The sequence below is a fragment of the Microcebus murinus genome, chromosome 5 (genome assembly GCF_040939455.1).
Source record: "Microcebus murinus isolate Inina chromosome 5, M.murinus_Inina_mat1.0, whole genome shotgun sequence".
Lineage (NCBI taxonomy): Eukaryota > Metazoa > Chordata > Mammalia > Primates > Cheirogaleidae > Microcebus > Microcebus murinus.
This window is the reverse complement of record NC_134108.1, coordinates 39,326,045-39,351,542: the sequence shown is the minus strand read 5'-3', so window position 1 is coordinate 39,351,542 and position 25,498 is coordinate 39,326,045. Positions and strand designations below refer to the sequence as shown.

The following is a 25,498-nucleotide window of genomic DNA, read 5'->3' as shown; positions in this document are numbered from 1 at the left end:
GGTGAATAAGAAAAATAACATCATTAACTAAACGAGGAAGCATACCAATCCAGGACTGAGAACATCCACTTGGACAAATATTTAGTGAGAAATAAAATTCTCCTAGTTTAAAGAAGACAGAATAATAGCATGCAAACATATAAAGAAATGCTCAACTTCTCTAATTATTAGAGAAATGCAAATCAACCACAATGAGATATCACCTAACCCCAGTAAGAATGGCCTATATCAAGAAATCCCAAAACAACAAATGCTGGCGAGGATGTGGAGAGACAGGAACACTCCTACACTGCTGGTGGGACTGCAGATTAGTGCAACCTTTGTGGAAAAGAATTTGGAGATACCTCAAACAGCTAGAAATAGAAATACCATTCGACCCTGCAATAGCATTGTTGGGCATCTACCCAAAAGAGCATAAGACATTCTATTATAAAGACATCTGCACCCAAATATTTATAGCAGCACAATTCACTATTGCACAGTCATGGAAACAACCCAAGAGCTCATCAATTCATGAGTGGATAATCAAAATATGGTATATGCTCACAATGGAATATTACTCAATCCTAAGAAATGACTGTGAACTAGCACCATTTATGCTATCCTGGATTAAGCTTAAGCCCATTATCCAAAGTGAGGTGACACAAGACATGGAAAATGGGCTCTACATCTACTCGCCATCAAATTGGTACTGACTGATTAAAACTATGGTTTTCAAATGGTGGCAATGCTCACCAAGGACTCGGGGAGTGAAGGGGGAACCCAATCTTAGGGATGTGGTGAGCATTTTGGAGGGGAAGGGCATAACTTGAACCCTTCTTAGGGAGAGGCAAAGATATACAATGTAATCAAAATGTCAAAAAAAAAACAACAACTTTTTGTCAGGTGATGGGCAGGCGGGAGGGGGGGAGGAAAGGGGTGTATGCTTCCATAACGTGTGTGGTGCACACCACTGGGGGATTGGACATATAGGGGGAGGGAGGGGGGGCAGGGGCAATAGTTGTAACCCTAACAATACTTGTACCTCCATAATATGATGAAATAAAAGAAAAGAAAAAAGAAAAAAATTCTCCTAGTTTTGTGGCATTATTTCAACTTTGGAATTCTTACAGCAGGTGTATTTATAATATTGCTATAAAGCTAATACAGACTGTATTTAAACAGAGAGAGTGATTCTAAAGCTCATGTGCTTTCTCCCATTCTTTCCTTTGGTAGCAGCCTTTCTAACAATAAGTATGCTAACCTTTTCATATCAGCTATCAGATCAGCAAATATTGATGTTTTTCAGAATGTTAGGACAATCTACTTTTTTATATGTCATGTATGCTATTGGACCTTTTCTGCTTTAATTCTAGCCAAACTATATTTCTAGTTCATAAAATAATAGGTTATGTAGGAAAAACTACTAGGAATAACTAACATGACTTTATTTATTGACTTTCATTTGTCACATTTGACCACATTTTATTTAGCTGTTCATTTGTTAGATACTAAGTAGTTGTCATGAAGGTAATGATTAAAAGGCACTATATAACACACAAAGTTTACAAGAACTTATCTGTGTAGGCAGTGTTCCTTCACAAAGAAAGAGACACAGCGGTATACAACACCTTGAATGTGCAGACGTCCATAGACCCCAGATCCCTCACTAGGGAGACTCAAAGCTTCCTGAGGCACAGTTTCATTGAAGTGAGGCTCTCAACAAATTCCTGAAGAAGTTCATTCAAATCCCCTGTTTAAAGGTAGCATTTATATTCTCTTGCCCTCTCTTAAGTATTCTGATAACTCTGGCTAAGTATTTTTGATCTGCACATTCCTGAATGTTTCTAGAGTCTGCACGAATGGACGGGCAATTTGCCAGGTGCATCATTCCTTAGCAGAAACTTTAGCCTGGCATCGTGTCCATTCCTGGATATTCAATGATATTTGAATATTTAGGATTGTTTATAGACATCTCATTCCAAAAGGACTTCAGATGGCTTAATTTTTATTTCTGTAGAATTTAAAAATAAACTGTGATAATTATTAGTATATGTAATTATATATTTTTTAAATTTCAATGCATTAGTTTTTTTAAATAACAGACTCTCTGGTTTGTGACCTGGTTTTTGTTTATCCTTTGGCTCTAATTCTAACCTAGTAAACCTAGGAGTCAGTTTTAGATATTTTAAGCTCATAATTATTTATTTACTGTGTTAAGAAAAAAAAAAAGCAGGCATTAGTTCTTGCCTGAATAAAAAGAAAAATGAGCACTGATGCTGGCTTCATTCCAAAAGTCAACCATAGAGAAATTAGAGGAAAATAAGGTGTCAAGAAATAGGAAATAAGAACTATAACTTAAAAAGTCCAGGAAAAATCTCTAGGGAAAATTATTTTGCCTCCCTTACAGTCAGTGTGTATGTATATGCACACACATATGCATATATCTATACAGTTCATATATTTATGCTTGTTAGTTTACAAATGTTTTTCTTTTCTTATATTTTTTTCTTATGACATAACAATGATTCAGAGCTATGTTGAAATCTCCCACCATGATGTGGGATTTGTCCATTTCTTCCAGTATTTTAATTTTTGCTCTCTATATTTATTTTGATGGTATTTTATGCTTCCCTGTTTAGAATAGTTTTATATCTTCTTGGTGAATTAAACATTTTAGTATTATATAGTGACTCTAATGAGATTGTTTGGTTTAAAGATGTTTTATCTGATGTCAGTAGAGTAACACCATTGGGGTGGTCTGTTCCTGATACATCTTTTTGTATCCTTTAACTTCAGTGAGAAAAAGCAACAGATGTTAAGAAGCCATGTTTGCTCTTTTCTGCTTGCCAACATACTTTCACAAAGCCCCTGACTCTGTGGAGCCCCATCTCCAGGAAGATGCTTTGAGGACAAAACAGAGTACAGCACGTGGTCCCCCATATCTTTTGCCTGAGTTACTATATTCCTTAAAAGATAAATGACTCTAGTCCTTGCCTTTTTGTGCACATAAGATAATGTCTGACAGCGTTAGTGATTGTGCCTGTGTAATCCGTAATCAGATGTACTCTTATACCCCAACCCTGACATGATTCTGCTTTAACTTCTGAGCAAATCAGATGTGATTCTGCACATACTGAACCTTCACAACCCATCTATAAACTGTGAGCTGAAACACTGTGTTAGAGGAGCCTGATAGAACCTCTCCAAAAGACTTGTGTCGGGCAGGCTGTAGTCCTCCCTCTACAGTCTTCAGTAACATTTCTGAATAAAACTGACTTTAAATCTTTACAAGTTTAACTTTTTTTCTATAGTTGACACTTTCAATCTTTGCATATGTGTTTTAGATGTATCTTTCATAAAAAGCATGTAGCCAGATTTTTTCATAGTCTGACAGCCTGTGGTGTTTAATTTTAATTCTAACCAATTTAAATTGACAATGATTACATATTTATACATTTTTGTCTTACATTTTTTTTTTTTTTTTTTTTTTTTTTTTTTTTTGAGACAGAGTCTCGCTTTCTTGCCTAGGTTAGAGTGAGTGCCGTGGCGTCAGCCTAGCTCACAGCAACCTCAGACTCCTGGGCTTAAGCAATCCTACTGCCTCAGCCTCCCGAGTTGCTGGGACTACAGGCACGAGCCACCATGCCCGGCTAATTTATATATATATATATATTAGTTGGCTAATTAATTTCTTTCTATTTTTATAGTAGAGACGGGGTCTCGCTCAGGCTGGTTTTGAACTCCTGACCTTGAGCAATCCGCCCGCCTCGGCCTCCCAGAGTGCTAGGATTACAAGCGTGAGCCACCGCGCCCGGCCTGTCTTACATTTTTAATTTTCACCACTCACTCTATGTTTTTCTACTTTCTTATCTATATAAACATTAATATTTATATATTTCTTTAAACAAAACTAGAACTTTAACATTTTATAAATGCCTCTAGTTCTCCCTTATCCTCTCCAAGGCTATTATGAACATATATATTTTTCTTTTCTTATAGAGAATCGTCATACTTCTTTTTAAACAATTTTGCCAAGGTATCTTAAAACCTTTACTTTTCATATGTCTTGCAGCATCTCCAGTATATATATATTTTTCTTTCTCCAAAAGTGCTGTGTAGGCTTTTATGGTAGTATAACATCAGAGGCTTAAGTACATGAATATATTTTCTTAAATTATGCTCTAACATTGAAATGTCAGTGTGGAAGGATAAACAATTCTAAGTTCCAAGTTGTATTCCTTCAATACTTAAAAAAAAATGACTCACTTGTCTTATTACATACAGTATTTCTATGAAGAAGAATGCTGTTCATCTGATTCTTTTTCCTTTAAAGATGTTCTCTTTCTGGAGTCTTAAAATTTTCCCTCTGTTTTTTTATAGTTCTGCACTTCATTATGATGCGTCTAGGTGTAAGTTTTTTTCTTTCTCCTGTTTAACATTATGTGCCTTGTTTATCTGATGCCATTTGTTTTTCTTTAATTCTGTGATAGTTTTCTCCATTATGTTTTCAATATTCATTCCTCTTTATTTTTAATATTTTCCCACTACAACTTATATTAGCTATCTTATGCCACATCTATTGCTGTAATCTGTGTGTCTTAAATTTGTACTTTTTATTTTCTTTCATTTTTTCTGATTGTATTGTTTCATTCTGTGAGAGTTCCTTAGACTGATATTCTAACTCATTATTTTTCAGCTTTCTCCATTGTATTATTTACTCCATCTATTGCATTATTTATTTCAACTATTATACATTTTATACCTAATATTTATAATTTGTTAATTCTTAAATTTTTTTATATTGATATTATTATGAATATATCTCTGCCTGGGCAGACAGGGGATTGAAATACTAAGCATGAGAGTAGTCTGAAGTGGAGTTTGGTTCATGGTAGTAATGAGAAAACAGATTGTCATTTAAGCTTTACTGTTGCCTCTCCCTGCTATAAGTTTGAAATTATGTCTAAATCCTCACCATAGAAATTAAGAAGACTGACCATATGTTGGTAAATGTGCCCATGAGAATAATACAAAGGCTTGTAAAAATTCTATGTGGGTGAGGTTTTATTTAAAATGATTATAATTGACCATATAGGCAGCCACTCTTCTGTCCATCTGTAAACTTCTAGGGCTCTTAGATTATAAATTATAAGGACATCCTCCTTCCAAAATGATTTCTTCTAATGAAAAGCCCTCATCTGAGGAGATACTTAGTAGAGAGATAAATAGCAAAGATTACCAATTCTCTTGGTAATTCTTAGTGCCTTCTGTCTTAAGGGTTCTCACCTTCTTGGTCCTAGATCTCAGTAGGGGGTAAATAATAAAGGTAAGAGCAGATTATTTTTATTATTGTCAAAAATAAAGACATAATGGGGATGATCAACAAAGCCAAAAGTTGGTTCTTTGAAAAGAGTAATACTAGACAAACATCTAGTAAAATCTCATGAAGAAAAATAGGAGGCACAGATAAATAGCACTTTTAATATAAAAGGAGACATAACTACAAAAATAAGAAAGATTTTTTTAAAATAAGAAAACTACTAACTTAATGCCAATATAAATACTTAATAAAATGGACACATTCTAAAATATAAAATTTACCATCTTGCAAAAAAATAATAGAAAACCTGAGTAGTTCTATATTTTTTAAATTAAATTAGTAGCTTAAACTTTTTGCATAAAGAAAATACCTGACAGTTTTATAGTCGAATTCCACCAAATTTCAAGGAAAAAAAATTCATTTTAATTTTATGCATACTTTTCAAAAAACAGATGGAATAAACATTTCTCATTTATTAATGAATCCAGGACAATCTTGATACACAATTGAAAAAGCACATTAAAAAAAAGAAAAAGTACAGACCAATCTTTCACATAAATGAAAATTTAAAAACAAGATATTGGCAAACTAAGTTCAGATATATATTGCAAAAAACAATATCATGACCATATAAGATTTATTTCAGGAATTCAAGGATGGTTTAATATTTAAAAATAAGTCATTTTAATTCCCCTGATTAACAAAACATGGAAGAAAAATCATATAATTATATCAACTGATGCAGAAATACTTAATAAAATTAACATACATTCCTGATTTTTTAAAAAATTACAAACTAGGAATAAAAATTTCTTTAGTCTGAAAAGTTTATCTATAAAATTATACTGAAAATATTATATTAATAGGAAAGGTATCCAAGTAACAAAAATATTTGTACCCCCTTAATATTTTCAAATAAAAAAGAAAAAAAAAACAACTAATCTAAAGACCAATTAAAAGAAAGATTGGTTAAAAAATAAGACTCATGTACAGGCTGTGTATAAGAAATCCTCATTAAATACAAAAACATAGGTTAAAAGTAAGGATAAAATAAGATATACCATGCAAACAGTAATCAAAGAGGAGCTGGTGTATTTATATCAATAAAAGACAAAGTGGACTTGAGAACAAAGGATATTACCAGGGATAAGAGGGATATTATATGCTCATAATCGGGTCAATTCACCAAGAAGACTAACCAATTGAAGCTCTCTCAGCATAGAATGAGCAACACAGGAACAAGAGTGGCTAAGAAAAGCCATGGTACAGATAAAAAATGAGGAAGGAGAGCAGAAGAGACACAACTTGCAAAGGTCGTATTTTTGAACAATTCACAATAAGCACAGAAGAGGGAGTTTCCAGAGATGTGAAACTAGAAGCGTCTCCTGACCCATACTTCCCTGCTAATTTTCAGGAAAATCCATCTTACTGATACAGTACTTGAGCAGCAGAAAAGGATGGCAGTCAAATCCCAAAGTTACATAACATAGTAATGTAAAGTCTTACCTTTTAAGAAGCCTAGGGAAATCTTTATCAAACCAAGGCCTTTATTAAGTATTAATCTGTGACATATGAGAGACTAAGATGATGTATTATGTGGAGCTTATTAGCATCCATCATTCTCAAGTGTGGGTTGAAAAAATAATTTAATACCAATATAACTACCCATAACATACATAAAACTCAGAGAGGTGGAATTTTTGCTTGGTGGTTTCTCATAGTTAAAATGCATCATTGGGTCAATAAAATATCTTAAAACATTTAAAGAAACTTTCGATAATAGCAGAGAAGATAGAAAATGTTTAACAGTGATGGACAACAACATAAACCTAGATCTATTAAATTCAGGAGCTTGCATCATTAATGTCAGTAATTATTTCAAGCAGTGACTGGCCAGAGGAAAAGTGGTCTGTGCTGCTACAGAAAACAGCGTTGCAATAGCTTTTGGCCATTGTACAGATTTACAACTCTACAAAAACTCATTAGTCTGGGCTATTCCATTCTTTCTTCAAACACCTATGGTGAGTATAATGAAATTGGACTAAATAGCCAAAAGAAAGAGGCATGTGCTTTTACAAGTGGCACTTACAGGTAGAGTTCAGGTTCTGATTGAATATGAAGGCTTTTGACGATCTTTCCAGCTGGGCCCTGCCTGAGTTCACATTTTTTCAAGCTCAAGTTCTGAAGTTTTCAACTTACATTTTACTCTCCTTTTCAATTTCACTAATTGGTGCCCCCTTGTTTTTTTTTTAAAAAAGTACTTGTTTCTGTTAATTGCACAAATAATAGTTGTGTCTGGTGTAATTACAGGAATTTATGTAACTGACAAAGAAAATCCTTTCAAAACAATAAATTTGAGATAATTATGTAAACTCAGATATTAAAAATATGTATTTTACATAGCATCAACAGTAACCTTTTCAACAGAGAAAGAGAGATGACTTTATTAAAATAAAGCAAAACATGATAAGTCCTGTGATAAAAATTCTGAAATACTGAAATTACACAGGTTTTGGTAAGTTATTAGATTACTCTAATGTTTTTACTGTTTTATTTATTCCAAGTCCAAATTTTCCTTGAGATATTAAAAGAAAAACTTATTTGAAAAAAAAAAAAAACATAGAAGCAAAATCTTTTGGCTTATACTACTGCAGTAGCCTCTTTATCTAATCTTTTCACCTTCACTCCTGCCCCACCTCCACAATAGACCACCATGTACCTATTCTGTATACAGTGTAAGATATCTTCTCCCATCAAAATAATAGCAAATGGGTAAAAAAAAAAATATTTAATCCATAACAGCATTGAGGATTGAAGTTGGGAATATCAGAAGGCCAAAGATCATGATGAATTTATGCAATATGGGATCAAGGGACTGTATTGACAGATAAGCCAGGGTTGAAGGTAGACTTTGAATAGACACAGAGAAAAATGCACCAAAGGCAAAAGCTGTCTTTGGTACAGCCATCATGTATAAAGCACAAGTGAGAGAAATGTGGCAGAAATCAAAGGTTGAGTACTTTCTGAAAACATGGAACATTATACTTAGAAAGAGCCAGTGTCCCTGGATTGGGGCAGGGAAAGTGTGGGTAGATGTATAGTCAATCCACCTGTTTGGTTTACATGCACACAAAGAAAAATCTGCCAGTGGAAAAGCTTAATACATGTTTGTTGAACAAATTAATAAATGAATGCAGAAGGATTACTTCCATTACACACCAGCCAGGAGGAAAATCAATGGCCTCAATTGCTATCCTGGAAGCACTTAGTGCCAGATCCACAGTTAAACAAATTTTAACTCCTTCAACTCCTTACATGAGACTAAAAATGTTAGAAGGAAAAAAAAATCCCAGCAGCAACCTTTTCTAAGAGTTCACATTATCTCAACTTCCATTATCAATTTACTGTTCCCTCTATCTTCTACACCCTGGCCTCAACCATTACTGCAATAGCAATTTGTGACTTCTCTCTACTTGCTTCTAATTACTAAGTAATGTGTTCCCATCCCTGCTCCAACTTATCCCCTGGGAGCCATAGCTCTTTCCACCCCCACAGAATGATTTCAATCAACCTTAGATAATTGAATTTCTAAGTGATAAAATTCTTTTGTTCTTCCTAAGGTAGCCATCTTCTCTTAAGAGGTTAGGTCACATTCATCAAGGATCAGGCTGAGGAACTCTTTGTGTCACACACCCTTGCCTCCCATGTTAAGACTTACTCAAAAGCAATTTCCGTGACTCCTTGAGAGTCTACTGAAACTTGTGTTTTGTCTTCCTTCCTCTGCCATAGTAAGAGTACTCGGCACTGTCCTTGGCTCACCTTTATTACCAAGTCCTGATATTTGCACACACATTCACCAATTGTAATCTTCTCTTCTAAATTGCTTAGGGAATCTTATGCACAAATGATTCCAGTGACCTGCTGAGATGACCCAGAATTCCTGAAATGAATGGTCCTCTAAGGTGAACTAAATTGTCATTATTACCGTTGTATATTCAAGGTATTTAGAAGTTTTTTATTTATATAAATAACATGCTGGCTATATTATTTTGTTAGTCATTGGAATTATTTTAGCAGCTCAATTATTTTTTATTCCTTGAAAGCAACTGTGTATATTATAAAGTTACATTGGCTTATTCACATGAAGATTATCAGTCCTTTTTCTTTTTAGTCATACCACGTTATTTTCATCTCATACCCTCTCACTTTGTTTGCCTTACTTATCTAATTTTTTCAACCTATTCCAAAGGCTAACATTTGTTAAGTCATTGCTCCCGTAATTACTTGGGAGGCTGAGATGGAAGGATCCCTTGAGGCCAGGAGTTTGAGACTAGACTGGGTGATACAGTGAGACTCCCTTCTTTTAAAAAAAAAAAAATTCTTAGGATACTTCTCAGTGATTTGAACATCAGTCAGTTGACACAGGAAATTTTACAGCTTAAAAAAGTTGCAAGAGTTTATGTGATAAAAACACTTAATAAATTGATGCTGTGAGTTTTATATTTATTGATGTTTTTATTCCACTGCTAGAGATTTTTTCTCTTTCATACTTTTTTTTGTGTTCCCTTCCATGCATATCAGAATCTCTGCACCCTCCATCACACTTATACTAAACATTTAGTTTATATTTTTTTCATTTTTTCCTTTGTGCTCATATAACAATTTACTGATACACACACATCTACATGTAGACACATATAGATAGGTTTTAACAAAAAAATAAGCTCGTACATATACTTTTGTTTATCTTGGTTTTTGCATTCAAGAATGCACAGGAATCCTTCATGTTAGTAAACTCTTAGGTCATTCACTTTAATGGATGCACCATGATTTAGTCAGCCTATTGATGGGAATCCCCTTTGTTTTCAATTTTTCATTATTACAAACAACACTGCCGTATATACTACACCAGTATCTTTTGTACCAATGCCTTTATTTCTATAGGAATAAACTCATTGAGGAAGGATTGCTGAGTCTAAAGGCATATGTATTCTAATCTTAATAGATGTTGCCAGATTGCTTTTCAACACTTTGCTTCTCTGCTCACTATACATAAAAGTATTGCTCTAGAGGTTTCCTTTCTTCCTTTCTTTTAAAGTACAGAATTTAAAATTTCTTACTAAATTTCTAATGTTCAATATTTTAAAAGACTGATTACTGATACTACTTTCCATCAAGCACTGTTTAATACAAATTTATAAATTCGAGCATTATAGTTTCTCCTAATTTTCCACACTTAACTGTATTAACAATTTTGCTATCGAATAAAACAAAACAATCTAGACAGATGGCCTTTCCTACTATGTTCCTGAGAACTTAATATTGTTAAAACTCAATTTATTGCCAAAGTTACTGTAATGGTTTCAAATCTTGCCTTGCAGTGTTCAAGTAAAGAATTGCTTCTCTCCCTACCCCAATGCTAAAAGTAATTTTACTATAGATTGGGAGTTTTGTTTAAACTGAAATTAAAGAGAATGGGAGAAGGATGAAACTACATAATAACATTTCGGTCATAATGGATTTCCAATATAAAAGATTCTAATGGGCAACAGTTTTTATTGTTGTTGCTGTCTAAAGGCAAACTGCCTGAGGACAGTCTGTTTTAATACCTAGGTATCATTTTTGAAGTGTCAAATATCCATTAAGTACTGGTTAATTATCATTATAGACCAGATTCAAAAGTTCTCAAATTTGTTTCACTAATATTATCTGTAGAAAAAGAGTAGCTCAGGACTATCACAGTCTCATAAATTATCTTAAAATAATGTTTTCTTATTTAAACCGGAATGTACATGTGTGTTTATACAGTAAGTGAAGTTTCCACTCACAGCACAAAAATACTATCTCTATTAGTATTCCACATCACCTACAATCCTCACCAAGATTTCCTTTTAACAGAGGAAGTCAAAGGCAATTCATATTTTAGTACCTAGTATGTTCATAGTCCTTTATAATCTCATTTAAATAAGGTTATTTTGAAAATGCCAGTAGAATCTTGGAAGATCACCTGAAATTTATCAGCCACCTGTGCCTCACTGTGAATTAAGTTTCAGCATCATGGTACAGAATATTAGAACCAATAGTTAGATTAGGATAATCCAAAGAGGTCATGTAGGTCAGTAACCCCTATTTTACACCAGAAGAAACTAAAGCCTACAATCAGATGTTGAGATGGAAGGGGTAGTTGTTCATGGTACCAAAGACCAGGATCCATATTTACTGGCATTTTACCCTAAAGTTCTTCACTGAACTATGTAATATGATTAAATCTGAAAGGAGATTAAAGTTGGGCAAGCTGACCATGGAATGTAGAACAGGGGTGTTGGAAGAACAGAAAGGATCAAATCGAATGCTTCCCTAAGGAAAATTAACAGCAAATATAAAGGAGGTGGGTGGGTAATGGAGAGGGGTACTGATAACAAATTCCACCAGTAAGATGTGCAACGTTTGGGGGATGGACATGCTTGAAGCTCTTATTCGAGGGGGGAGGGGGGCATGGGCAATATAAGTAACCTTAACACTTGTACCCCCATAATATACTAAAATAAAAAAATAAATTAAAAAACAAACAAAAAATTCCCTACACAACCTTGGTCAGGGCCATTGCTGCAGTCATACAGCATTTTAAAACAGCATTAAACCTATTGTCTAGATCTTGCAACGTAAAAATACTATGGATGGGGGCCTTTCAAGGTTACATCCTTTCATCTACTCTCTAAGGCTGTTTTATAATAGTCAAGAGAATTCTGTACAGTGCTTTATTTCAGCTTTGCTCTCATTAAGGACTCATAAACTTAATTACTAAATATTCCTTAAGAAACACAGCTTGAAATAATTACTTCATTAGAGAAATTTAGCAGTGTTCATTCTAACTCTCTTGAATAGATTCTTAGTCTAGAGTTGCTGAGGTTTTACTTGTCCTTTTATTCTGAATGTGAACCTCTTCACCTTCACTTCTTTTATCAAATTGCATTTCAAATACCATTTAAGGGGAAAATTTCAAAATCCTGCATGAAGTCACTTTGAAGGATGTTCCAAATTAGCTTAAACCACAGCTTAGAAAGTTCTAGAGATATGTATTTATTGGAAAATGAGGCATATGGTATAAAAATAGAAACTTGGTTTTAAAGAAATTGTTTTTGAGTATAGCATTTCACTCATAATAAATATATTTATTTGATAACATTTGTTGAAAACATAAAATTATTTCTAAACCCATAATTATTTAAAGAGAAGAATTTTAAATAAATCAAGTTAGGTCTAAAATTAGTTACTGAAATATGCAAAGATACATGTTTCAAGATGAATCACTACATCATGTTACTCTTCTGCTGAAAACTCTTCAGTAACTTACAACCTACAGAAGTAAGTCTGAATTATGTGGCCAATTAAGCTTAACTTCTATAATAGTATTTTTCCTTAAACAAACCTCCACTCTAGTCACAGGGCTTTACTCAAACTCCTTTATTGCTCCTTTTACCGTCTCATTCTCCGCAAGCTATTCTCAATATAGCCTCTTCTCCACCCTGTGTATTCCTTGCTGTTTTGTTTTATTCCTACCCCTTCTGGATGAGCAAATTAAAATTCTGCTTCTCCCATGGTCACCCAGCCCAAGGTAATGCCTCCTTCCCTTACTCTTCCTATCACCAATTGCCCTTGATACTGCTCAGGATTTATAAAATATGAAAATTATACCCTTGTCTTTTTCTACTGTACTGGTTTTATCACTCTTAAGCATATTATAAACTCCTTGAAGACAGAGACCATCGTGTTAATATATTTGATGTCTTAACAGAATAGACTTGCAAATACTTGTTGACAGATTGAAATGTTTCATAATCAAGGGATCCTATAATATAGAAGGTAAATATGTAATTTCCATGTACATCTGAGTTTAAATATTGGTCACTTATGTTATATTAATAAACAAGTAATTTAAAGTTATCTACATAGTACTATCATAATTTTAGTCAAATATGATTAAATTTCAGTGCATGAAAAATATTAAAAATAAATATTAAGAGATATTGAATATCTCTGAATATTAAGAGATATTTAGGTGATAACATATGAAAGGATGAAATGTAAGGATAAAATGCATATACAAGTACTTTGAAAACAAATCACTATACAAAGGTACAGAGTATTTTTTATAATTTTCCTTGGAGTTATACTATTTTTTCAATATTGATATATGAGACACATGCTGAGTACTGAGTGCTTGTCACTTCTTTTTTCTGTGTTCTTTTTTTTGTTGTTTTTGTTGTTGTTTGTTTGTTTGTTTGATTTAGCCCTTTGAGGAGAACTGGGATTTCTGAGATCTTGCTGAGACTGGCTGAGATATTGCTCAAGTATGCCTGTGCCCTAATCCAGTTTTCTTTCCCAGAGCAGGGATGCAGCCTCGGTGATGTAGAGTTTTGGTTGAGGACCAGCAGAGCCCAAAGTTTATAAGCATTTCTTTAACCAGAGAAACATAAATGGTTTGAGCAAACTATGAGTAATAATATAAGCCTCAATATATTAATGGTAACAAAAGAAATTGAGTTTTTGAATCTTAGACTATACTTCGGGCAGTCACTAGCAAATAAGCTTCTGTTGTTATTGACTTGAGGGCCAAGAGACTCACACTAAATGTGCTGCATCTGCTCCTGTTTGATATGGCTTCAAACCTGATAAATTTCTACATCCTTGGCTAAATAAATCAGGAATTTAATCTAATCTTATGTGTGTGGGGATATGTGTGTTGTCTTCCTGACAATCCTTAATCCAACTGAAATACTCTCCTATTATTTGCACACTACAGTGCTTTTTCTCATTCCATTAACCTTCCAGTCAGCACTAAGTTTACATTAATTGTGTGCAAAAGCTTGGGAAGATTTTTCAGTGTACAAATGAGCCTAAGTGTCACAATGAAAAAAAGTAGAAATAAGGTATAAATGCTAAAACTTATCATATAGAATATTCAAAATACATAGCTGTCATCAAATTTGACTTCACTGGTAAGACTGATAACCCTAACGGCAATCTTTAAATCTCTCAGCCTTCATCTACAGAAACAAGGCTTCCTTGGTTATATATATAACTGCTGATCAAATGGTATCTACCATGTCTAAAACTGTTTGCTAATGGGCAAAAATATTAAACTTTTTAATTAGATGTGTGCTAGAAAGCCTTGCATCTTCTCTTACAACTGGGACTCAATATGAAATCTAAGAAGACACTATGAAATTAAGAACACGCCTAATTTAGTCATATCAAAAGCTATTCAGAAAAGCAGGCACAAGGGTGGAAACTCAAAGATAGTGACAGGGTGTTTAATGCTAGATAAAATAGCAAACAACTATGATTTCAATCACTTACTGCTAGATTTATTTTTTCCTCAGGTCACAGTTGATTGTGGGTTGGTAGAGGGGCTTTGCTCTTCACAAATTCAAAAATCTAAATTTAAAGGGCACCATGGAAAGAGAAAACAGAGCTCATAGGAAAGGCACCCTTGCTCCTTATGCTTTGGACTGCTCATGTTATATTGGTTAAGCTGATTAAATATCCTGCAATATAGTTAGCCCAGGAAGAGGAAACTGATGGTGAACATTTTACCAGTCTCTGCCATACCTATCACCTATTTTAATCAATAATTTTTTCAACTCAATGATTTCATGTTAGTAGGAAAAATATTAATTTGAACAATTTACTCTGAGGAAAATTAAAAGAAAAATTTAGGCAATTATGGAGGCAATTTAACCAAAAAGCATTTTGGTTTTCATTATCTGATCATTTCTATTGAAATTGTAGTTGATTATATTTTATGTTGTAAGAGGAAGGACTACATTTTAAAGATGCTTTTAAAAAATGAACTTTGGCATTTTAAGAAAAAGCTAAATATAAATGTGTTATCAAAAAAGAACAGCTGATACATATTCTGATGATAGCAGATCAATGTTTAAATCCTGGACTAGATGATCAAACTTTAACAGCCAACATTTTAATGACTGTCTCTCCCAATGTATCTCAAATGCATTCTATTAGCAAACATGACAGTCCAATTATTTCCATGGCGCTTAGCATTTCATGGTGGCCTGTTGCCAATAGTAGAATATAGGGTGGGAAACATGCCAAAGAAGTTAACTGATTTTAAAAGCTAAAATATTGCCAACACTGAAAATTCAGGGTTTATGTGAGGTTAACTCCCCTGACCCTATTTAAACTCATCAGATAAGTAAATATCTTGGCATCTACTTAAGTAATAACTCTTTCCCTTTATATTATGCAAAAAAAAGGAGATAAGTCAATTTTGCTACAAAGAACATGTTAGTAAAATTTTATGTCATATAAAAGGAAAAGTTTGTTTTACTTATCACTAGAGAATATAAAACAAATCAAAAATACATTGGTAATCTATCATTGATCTGGCCTACATCACTAAATCAAGAGTATAAAAAATTAGCCTTTCAAAACAGAAAAGAAATATAGGTAAATGAGATAAACTACAAAAGTATATGTCCAACCTTGGATTGTATAGGACCTTGTTTTCTGTCATTTTATAACTAGTAAGGAAAACAATAAATATGTTGGAAAAATATATTGGAAAAATATAATCTGTGACTCCCAAAAAAGTCTGCATGAGGGTAAATATTAGAACCATATCTAATAGTGTCTGATCCATAGTGAAAGTTTCATGAAGGTATACTGAATGACTAAATAAATAAATAATATAATTGAAAGAGAACTGACATCAGAAGAACTAGGCTATGCTATACCAACTAGCCAAACAATAGCAAATAATTATAATAACAGCTATACTTGGTAGAGTGCTTGATAGAGGAAGTTGTTATAAACATATGCATTACATCATAACCCTATGAGGAATATACTACTCTTATGCTCATTTAACCAACAAGGAAACTAAGGTACAGAGGCTGATGGCAGAGCTGGGGTCCATATTCAGGTAGTTTAGCTCTCGAGCTCTCCATATACCCACTGCATTATATATCTCATTATATATTATTATATGACCTTGGGACACCCTTTTCATTTTGAGCCATATCTTCATCACTGGTGAAATGTTGGATGAGATGTCCTCTCAACTCCCCTGTATTTCTAAAAAGTTTATTCTACCTAAAGTGGATTTGGGCTTATATGTGTAATTAGTATTGCAAACGAGACATTGGCAAATTTCCTCTAAAGGGCCAGATAATAAGGACTTTAGGCTTTGTGACCCATATAGTGTCTGTCACAATTACTAAACTCTGCCATTGCAGCATGAAAGCAGCCACAGACAATACATAAACAAATGGGCATTATGTTCCAATAAAGCTTTTATTTACAAAAACAGGCAGTGGGCTGGATTTGACCAGCAGGCTACATATAGTTTGTTAACTCATGTCCAAAGTATAATAAAAGAATAGTTAGGCTAGGATTAGCAAGAACAAATTTAAGAATATTCAGTATCAGTGCTAGGAGAAATCTTGACACATCAGATGTTCAAGACTTCTGCCTTCACAACTACATCACTTAGGACATATGACTGACTGTCTTACACTTGGTTTCTAGGAAGAGAGACTATACAGATTCAAACACCAAATTAATCCCTGTCAGTTTTTATAAATTCAAGATAGGAACACATTTGCATACAGTGCTATATTTCAAAAAGCTGTAGTCTGGGGCTTGCAAATCACGATTAGGTTACCAGGCTAGGTCACCCAGATGCATGTTATAGTCAAAATGATACCCATATGCAATAATACACACATACACACTCTCTCTCTCTCTCTTCCACAGAAGGAATATTCTTATACATACACATTTTAGTTACAACCTTTGCTAAATAAAATTTAGATTTTATTATTTCTATTAAAAATATATTCCATAGTAAACAGTGAGCAGAAAACATTTGTACCAAGAACATAGGTCATTTCCTCTTAAGGGAGCTGAAGGGACAATTTGGTCTAATGCCTCAACTTCTGTTTCGGCTGTATCTATCTGATAATTCAAAAAAAATTAAAATAACTTTACATTTCATTCAGTAAAGAGTCTGATACTCTGTTCTGTACCTAGCACTAGATTAGAACTTCTGGTGGACAGGAGTTAAATGAGTTCCCTCTGTTCTTAAGCAGCTTATACTTAATTTTTAAGATAAGATATTCTTAAAGAAAAGTGTTTACTAATGATAAACTTGTTGAATAACAATACTGGTAATAAATAGCAGTAAGAAAGTTAAAAGCAATTCAAAATTATAAGAAATATCATGTAGGATTATATAATTATCTACCAGTGGAGGATTAAGAAATATTTTATAATTTAAGAGGAAGAAGAGATTGTATGGATTATAGTAACCTAGAAAAGTTTTGGGTTTTCATGGTTGTAAGGTCTCTTTTACTATATGTGAAGTGGTATGATATTATTTAAAGGTAGACTATAATAACTAAAGATGTCTAATGTAAACCTGAAAGTGACACTAAAATAAAGAAGTATAGCTAATAAGCCAACAAGCGACATAATGTGGAATCAACTAAAATATTCAATTAATACAAAATAAGGCAGAATAAAAAAGAGAGAATAACAGTTGGGAAAAATAGAAAACAAATAGACATATGCTACGTATGAATGTAACCCAAAGACATCAATAATTACAATAAAATGTAAATGGTCTAAACACTCCAATTAGAAGGTATGATATGCCAGATTGGGTAGAGGAGGAATTAGCCCAATTCTATGCTGCCTACAATACAATTACTTTAAATATAAAGATACATGGAGATTAAAAGTAAATCTAAAGAAAAAGACCCTGCAAACTGTAACCAAAAAATGCCAGATAAACCCCAAAACAACAAAACCAAAAATCTGGATTATATTAATATTAAACAAAACAGATTTCAGAGCAAAGAGTATTACTAGGGATAAAGACAGTCATTTTATAAGGATAAAGCAGTCAATTCATCAAAAAGATGTAACAATCATAAAAGTTTATATCCCTAATAATTGAGTTTCAAAATATACAAGCAAAAGCTGACAGAACTGAAAAAATAGACAAATCCACAATTAAAATTAATTTCAATATTATTCTCACAATAATTGAATTTTTAAACGTAACCAAAAAGATCAGTAAATATGCAAAAAACTTAAACAATAAAAAACAGTTTGATCTAATTGAGATTTACAGATCACTTCATGAAAAAACAGTAGAATGAATATATATTTGGTTTAAGTATATATACAACATTTACTAAGACAAGTAATATTGTGAAATGTAAAGCAAGTTTCAATAAATTTATAAAATTTACTTTATAAAAATTACTTTATAAAAAGTAATAAAATCATATAAAGAATGTTCTGACCACAGCAATTACACTAGAAAGCAGTAACAGAAGTATACCTGGAAAATTCCAAAATATTTAGAAAATAAATCACATACTTCTATGTGAACCCACAGTTCAAATAAAATATCAAAAGGTAAATTATTAAATATTATATAACAATTATGTACCATTGTCTCTAATTTCCATTTACTTTTGCACATCAGATTTCCACTTCTCAGGTTTTTCTTTCTAGACTAATTTTAGCTTTTGGCTCACTTTCAAGCTATCCAAAATAATTCTTTGCCAAAATTTTGGTAACTTCAATATCCAAAAAAAATGATTCTTCCAAAACTAGAACCTCAGGTTCTTGACTTCCTTTCTTCCAGTGATCTTATCCTCTGCTTTCCCTTAGTCATTCACTCTGTCAAACCCTTCTAAAATCTCAATTTTAAGCAGTTCACTCAACAACTGTTAGGTATTCCAAATCAAACAATCCTTCAATACAAAAGAACTTACAATTAATTGATCCTTTTAACTCTTCACTGCATCATATCCATCCTCTGTCTCCACTTCCCTTCTGATCTAGCTTAAATACCACAGTCACAATATTATAATAATTAATTTATATATACTATCAACTTCTTTGTGGTTTCTTGCTTAGTATATTCTCTTGGCTAAACCCAAACTGTAGTTAAACCAATTTACCACCTACCTACTCCTTGCCTGCCCCTACACAGTTTAAGGTGGCTGGAGAAAAACATACAACTTTGCTAACTCATCTCATGACCATTAAGTCACAATTGTATTTTCCTAGTCTGTTAATTCTCCCACTATCCTTGACAATTATTTCACATACTTTTAAAAACTATCAAAGTCTTTACCATACTAATTCTTACCTGATGACCTTGTTTCCTATATCACTGAGAAAACAATACCTTTCACAAAAGCACACCCTGTGTTTGTGCCCATTTACTGTTTCCTCTTCTGTTACTTTGAATGAAGTGTCTTGCTCCTAGCAAAGGCTAATTCTGCCACTTATTAATTAAATTTCTTTCTTCTCTCTTCTACTCATGACATTGACTCTGACTTTTGCTCTCCAATATCAAATTTTCCCTCTCTACTGCATTATTTCCATCGAAATATAAACATGCTTCCATTTCTCATCTCAAAAAAAAAAAAATCCAAAAAACAAAAGCATCTTAGCTACCACTCCTTTTCTCCTTCCCTTTACAGAAATACTTGTATAATGAGCAGTTTACAAAAATCCCTTCTCAGCGTAATTTAGATTCAATCCAATCATACTTTTGCCCCCAATACTTCGTCAAAACTGCTCTTATCAAGGTCCCAAATCCAGAGATCAATTCTTGTCATCTTTATCACTATATCTCCATGATTTTAAAATTATTCATCTCCCCACGTACACTGTGAACTCTGGGTGGAAATGCTGTATCTCATTTATCCTGCTATCTTGAATATTAAAAATATTTTGTTATATGTATAGCTTGTAAAACATGTCTGTTTAATGAATGAGCAGAGAAAATTCTTTAACATCTGGAAATTGGAAAATCAAACTAGAGCACACAATTATTTACTAATCGTAAATTCAGGTAGAACCCTGCTATAAAATTTAGATGAATTTCTAAGGCTTATTTTACCATCACAGATACTTTAAATCCCTATAAATCATGGAGATATACTATAAATATGAAATTTTAAAAGAAGATAAAGATTTATATATGAGTACTGAAATTTTCACAAATTTGTTTCCATTATATCATAAAATATAATTTTTTATTATAATTGAGTACTGTAAAATGTATAAGTTACCCCTTCACACATTAGAATTAAAGCCTGTTCTAAGGACATATACTTTAAATAATTAAAAACAAAACCAAGGGGAAAGACAGGGTATTCTTATCCTAAAGGGTACTCTTAAAATAAAAATAAATATAAAAATGACTCATAATGGCAGTGACACAAACTACCACATTTTACATATTCCTCCACCAAACAAATTGCTAGGTCACTGTTCATAAGATAGTTCTTATTTATCAAATGAAAATGAAAGCCTTCTAGCTCCAAATGAAATTACTTTTTTAAAAATGTAATTGTTAGAATATAGATCTTACCTCAGTTTCCAATAAAACTCATCAATGAATATACTAAAATTACAGTTCATTCTTTTCAATTTGTATTTCCAACTACTGTGTAAAAGATTACAAAAAGAAATAAAGCTCCAAGTTTTTCAAGACCTATAGCAATAACTCAGGAACAGAATGGTAGAAATGGAACCATAAACATACACTACAAGTTCCATGGGACATCTTTTCAAAGTTAAGATTGCAAGTGGACAAAGTTTGGTTTTTTGAATCATCTAGGACTCTCTTATTTAACTCACATCAGCTGGAGTGAAAGTATGCAATACATCAAATTAACTTGCTCAAATTACTTTTCTCAACTTTACAATGCCCTTTAGGAACACCATTACTGAGAAGCTATTGTTGGCATTTACAGCATAAAACTTGATTTTGGAAGGTTGATATTGCAATAGCCTAAATATCACAAAATTGAAAACTATATAGTGCCAGTTGTTTCATCATGCTAAAAGGAAAAATGAGTTTGTGGGTGATCTATGTTTGGTTGAAAAGAAAAAGTAGAGTTAGTTTCCGAATGGTTTTAATAGTTGATATAAGATATTTAGATATAAGTAAAGAATACAAAATGACTTCTATAATTTAAAAAACGCCTGTTGAAATAAATTGGTGAGTGAAAAATTAATACCTTAATATATTTGTGTATTATTTTTCATATACTAAATGTGACACTTATAAAAACATAGACCCTAACATATTGTATTATTCTTACTGGTGCACAGATTTCTATTTAAATAAAATAAAACACAGTGTTAGTCATTTAAAATAATTTAGAAATCTATTCTCCTTAATGTTTTCAAGTTCAGTACAAATCAAATCTATTACTAAGAAAAATGCATAACAAATAGGAGTAGAATGCTTATCAGTATGAAATAACCAATCTGTCTTTTAAATGAACCATGTAAAGACTATATTTCAAATGAAAATTTATAAATTGATATAGGTATCAAAAGCAACTCCTAGAAAAACAATTATATCCAAGTACAACAGTTTTTCTATTTCTTGCCATAATAAATATCATTTGTTCCTGCACATGTGAAATAAGCCGTTGTGTTTTTGTCTATTTTCCTTTATATGTACAGACATTACGTATGCAGAAAATAGCTGTCTTTTCCTTGTCTTTATGGACTCTCTGCAGTTATTCAAGTAATTATTTACAATATTGCTGCTTCTTCCAAACTCACTGGAAAAAATATTCTGATTATCTGGAGAAAAAGGAGATGTACGTTGGGACTAACACTGAAACATGAATTAGAACAATAAGTAAGCTAGATCTGATTCTAAAACAACCTTACAAAACAACACACTTATAAAAATGAATTCACAAATTAACTAATACCTACTTGAATATATTATTATATTCACAACCTCTTAGTATTGATTTACAATCAGTGTATTCACGAAACATTTGTTGTTACAGATACAGATAGAAAACAATCAAGTCCCTTGTTTTGTTTAAAAATAAATAAAACAAAATTAAGCTGTGTGTCTCATGATCTATGTGTTCTGCACTCTAATGTTCCGCATGTCTCTCAGCAGCATTGGTCGGTAGTTTTGTTCCAAAATTTCCATGTATTCAAAATAATCACTCACTCGAAACCCATGCAGTGCTTCTTCCTGCCAAAAAAAAAAAAAAAAAAAATGTAACGGGGAGTTCATTCACCTTGGTAAATTCCAAATTAGTAATTTTTAAAGAGTGGATATACCATTTATTTTTCAGGTATATATTGGGGTGAACCAGTTTACATTGCCAATAAATGTGTAGTTGCTTTCTATTTAGTGGGCTGTGTATGTATATGGCAGGAAGGAACCATGTCCCCATGAAACAAGGTTATCTATTTCCAAAACCAAAAATACTTTACAGCTAACAAAAAAAAGAAACAATTAGATAATAAAATCTTCTTAATTTTAAAAAATAGTTTCAATTATAGAACTGTTTAAATTTGTAATTAGTAAAGACCTTAAAGCTTATCAAAATATAATATCATATAATATTGCAAGAAATGTCTGTTCTATAACTATTGTTCATAAAACCTCTTAGAGTTTGCAATTCATAATGTTGGTACTACACACATCTATACTAATTTGGAATTTAATGGTTAGCGCCCAAATGCGGCACTCAGGAATAAACAGTAGGAATATCCATTGAAAATTTTAGAGTCTTTTAAGTATTTTATGACCATTTTTTTTAGTACTTTCAAATACTATCTACACAGTGACTATCTTCAAGGCAAAGAAAAAAAAGTCTACAGAAGAAAAGTCATCTTTGATTCAATGCAATTAGTATTTATATTTTAGGAGTTTAGGAAGTTATAAAAAATTTGGACAATTCATACTTTTTAGGAGTTCATAGTTTAAAGACAAGAGTTTTACTAATAAAAAAACCCAAATAATCAAAAGGATAAAAGATAATACACATATCATATGCCAGATATTGTGTTAGAGGCAATTAGTTTATAGACAAGAAACATGAATGTAGGGTAGGTGGGAAAACATCACACAATTCTCAATAAGAATGGATGTTTTCAAATATCTCAGATGTCACTAGTCATCTTAGTATTAATTCATAGCCTCTAAAAAACTTGGAATAATTTTATTCTATTTTGCCATGTATCACCAAAAATCTACATAGTTTTAGGGAAAGGTTAGTTGGGACAGTCTAAAAAATTATTAATTACTGATCTACAAGGCTGATATTATAGCTGAAGAAATTAAATGATGTTAAGTCATATATTTAACTTTACACTGTTAAGGCTACAGCTAATAATGTCCAACATAAATATTTGAACTTTACTCTTAAAGTAACTGTGATGATATTTCACCCATTCTTTCACTTCTTCATTCACTCATTCCATCATATGTAAGGTTCTTGGTTACAAACTGAAGACACAAAGATGAATGAGACAAGGGTCCTGTCCTAAAATGTTAACAGCTGAGGTACATATCATGTCTCCAGTTTTACATATAAGTAACTGAATCAAAGGGAAAATGTTCATTTTATGAATCGTAGAAGTACTGAATCTTCGTAAATTTCCATCCTATCAAAAATATTTCACTTTGTTCTTTGGGGGAAAAAATAAGATCAGAATAAGTCCAATCTTACTGTTCAAAAATTCACTTTAAACAGTTATTGTTGTAATCTTGGAACTATTATGAATTTATCTACTCTCTTCATTCAAATTATGTGTGATTTGGTTTTGATCACCTCTTCACTAAAACTATTCCTAAGTCAGGGAGGAATTATAATAATGTATTATTCTAACCAGAAAACAAAGATTCAGTAATTCAAGAATTGTTTCAGTACATATTCAAGATTTTTAAAGGAATGCTTGTTGTTCACTAAATGTGAATTACAATAGAAGATGACAGCATTTGAACAATAACTCTAATAATTTCTTTTCTGGGCAAAAGATAAGCAAAATCTATTTAACATCTTTTAATGATTGTTCCACTTTAAACATAAAACCATGTAGGGACAGCCATAGTTATAACTTAGTTAAAATATATTTTTCCTTAGAATATATTTTTTGCAATCATGTTGTCCATTTTACATATTGATTGTAAAATTAAGGGAAAATGCCCTGATAACTACACCGAAAGATATACCCATAAAAATGGTGCATGCGGCTATTAAGGTCTTATTTTGTAAGAGAAAAATTTAAATATACATTTTAACAGGAATGTTTTTAAATGATATAGTTCATTATTTAAAATTTGCAGGCAATTTTAGCTCTGAATGAAGTTTCAAGATAACTAAATTTCACTTTATGTCTCCAAAGTAGAATATTTTTTCATCTTACCCTAAATGTTCTCTAATGGCCTTTTTAGTGGATAAATTTAACTTGTAATTATGATCATTTAGACTGCTAGCTTATCATTCAAGTTATAACAGACTATTTCCTCAGAATAGTCTGCTTCATTATCATTTATAGACCTACATATATGGAACTCTGTATAAAAATATGAATGCCCTTATTTTTTAAATAGCAGATATATAATTACACATGGTAATAACACTATCCCATTTTATATCAACAGTACACTATTTGTTCAAGAAAAAAAATTTTAATAGGTTACTACTGGAATGGTTTAAGTTTTGGTGAGGAAGTTCATTTTGCATACCGCATTTTCTGTTTTATACCTACCTAACTGCTATTCAACCAGTGTGCTTTTAATGATTTACTCTATTAATTCTGTGTTTCAAATGCTGAATCATCAAAAAGCATTAAAAATTACTATTCTAAACCACAATGCTGTATGTACTCAATATTATATGGTATATACGCAGCTTCTCTCTCTCCTCTGTGTATAATACGTATCCATTTTACTACTGAGAGAATTTGATTTGGGTCCACTGATTTTAGAACAAAATTTTTAAAAAATTTAGAGTTGTCAATGAAAGATGACCTGATATAAAAGGAGCACAGGATTTGGATTCAGACAAAAAATTAAAAACATGTTCAAATTCTCATGTTAGTTACTAGATGTATGAACTTGTGCAAGCTTATTAACTCTAAATCTTAACATTTTTGTGTATTAAATGTGGACAATAATTGCACAGGGTTGTTCCTCTGGATTAAATATTCTAAAATCTGAGCTCCTTTATGGTAGACTACAAAGCCTTACATGATCTGGTCTCTGTCTCATCTCATATCATTCTTATATTCCTTCACCTGGTTCTGGCCACATTCTCTAAATGAACCAGGCTCAATCCTAACTCTGAGCTTTTGCACTTGTATTTATTCCCA

At 32.2% G+C, this 25,498-nt stretch overlaps 1 protein-coding gene across 1 annotated transcript in view; it reads right to left on the bottom strand.

Moving 5' to 3' along the window:
• Nucleotides 1-15,731: 15,731 nt before the first annotated feature.
• The window catches only part of TBC1D32 (TBC1 domain family member 32), a 208,319-nt gene continuing 198,552 nt past the window's right edge, over nucleotides 15,732-25,498 (bottom strand). The window contains exon 34 of the mRNA XM_012739115.3: nucleotides 15,732-22,367. Coding sequence (XP_012594569.2) covers nucleotides 22,248-22,367 — 120 coding nt within the window. The 3' untranslated portion in view covers nucleotides 15,732-22,247. The remainder of the gene's footprint in view (nucleotides 22,368-25,498) is intronic.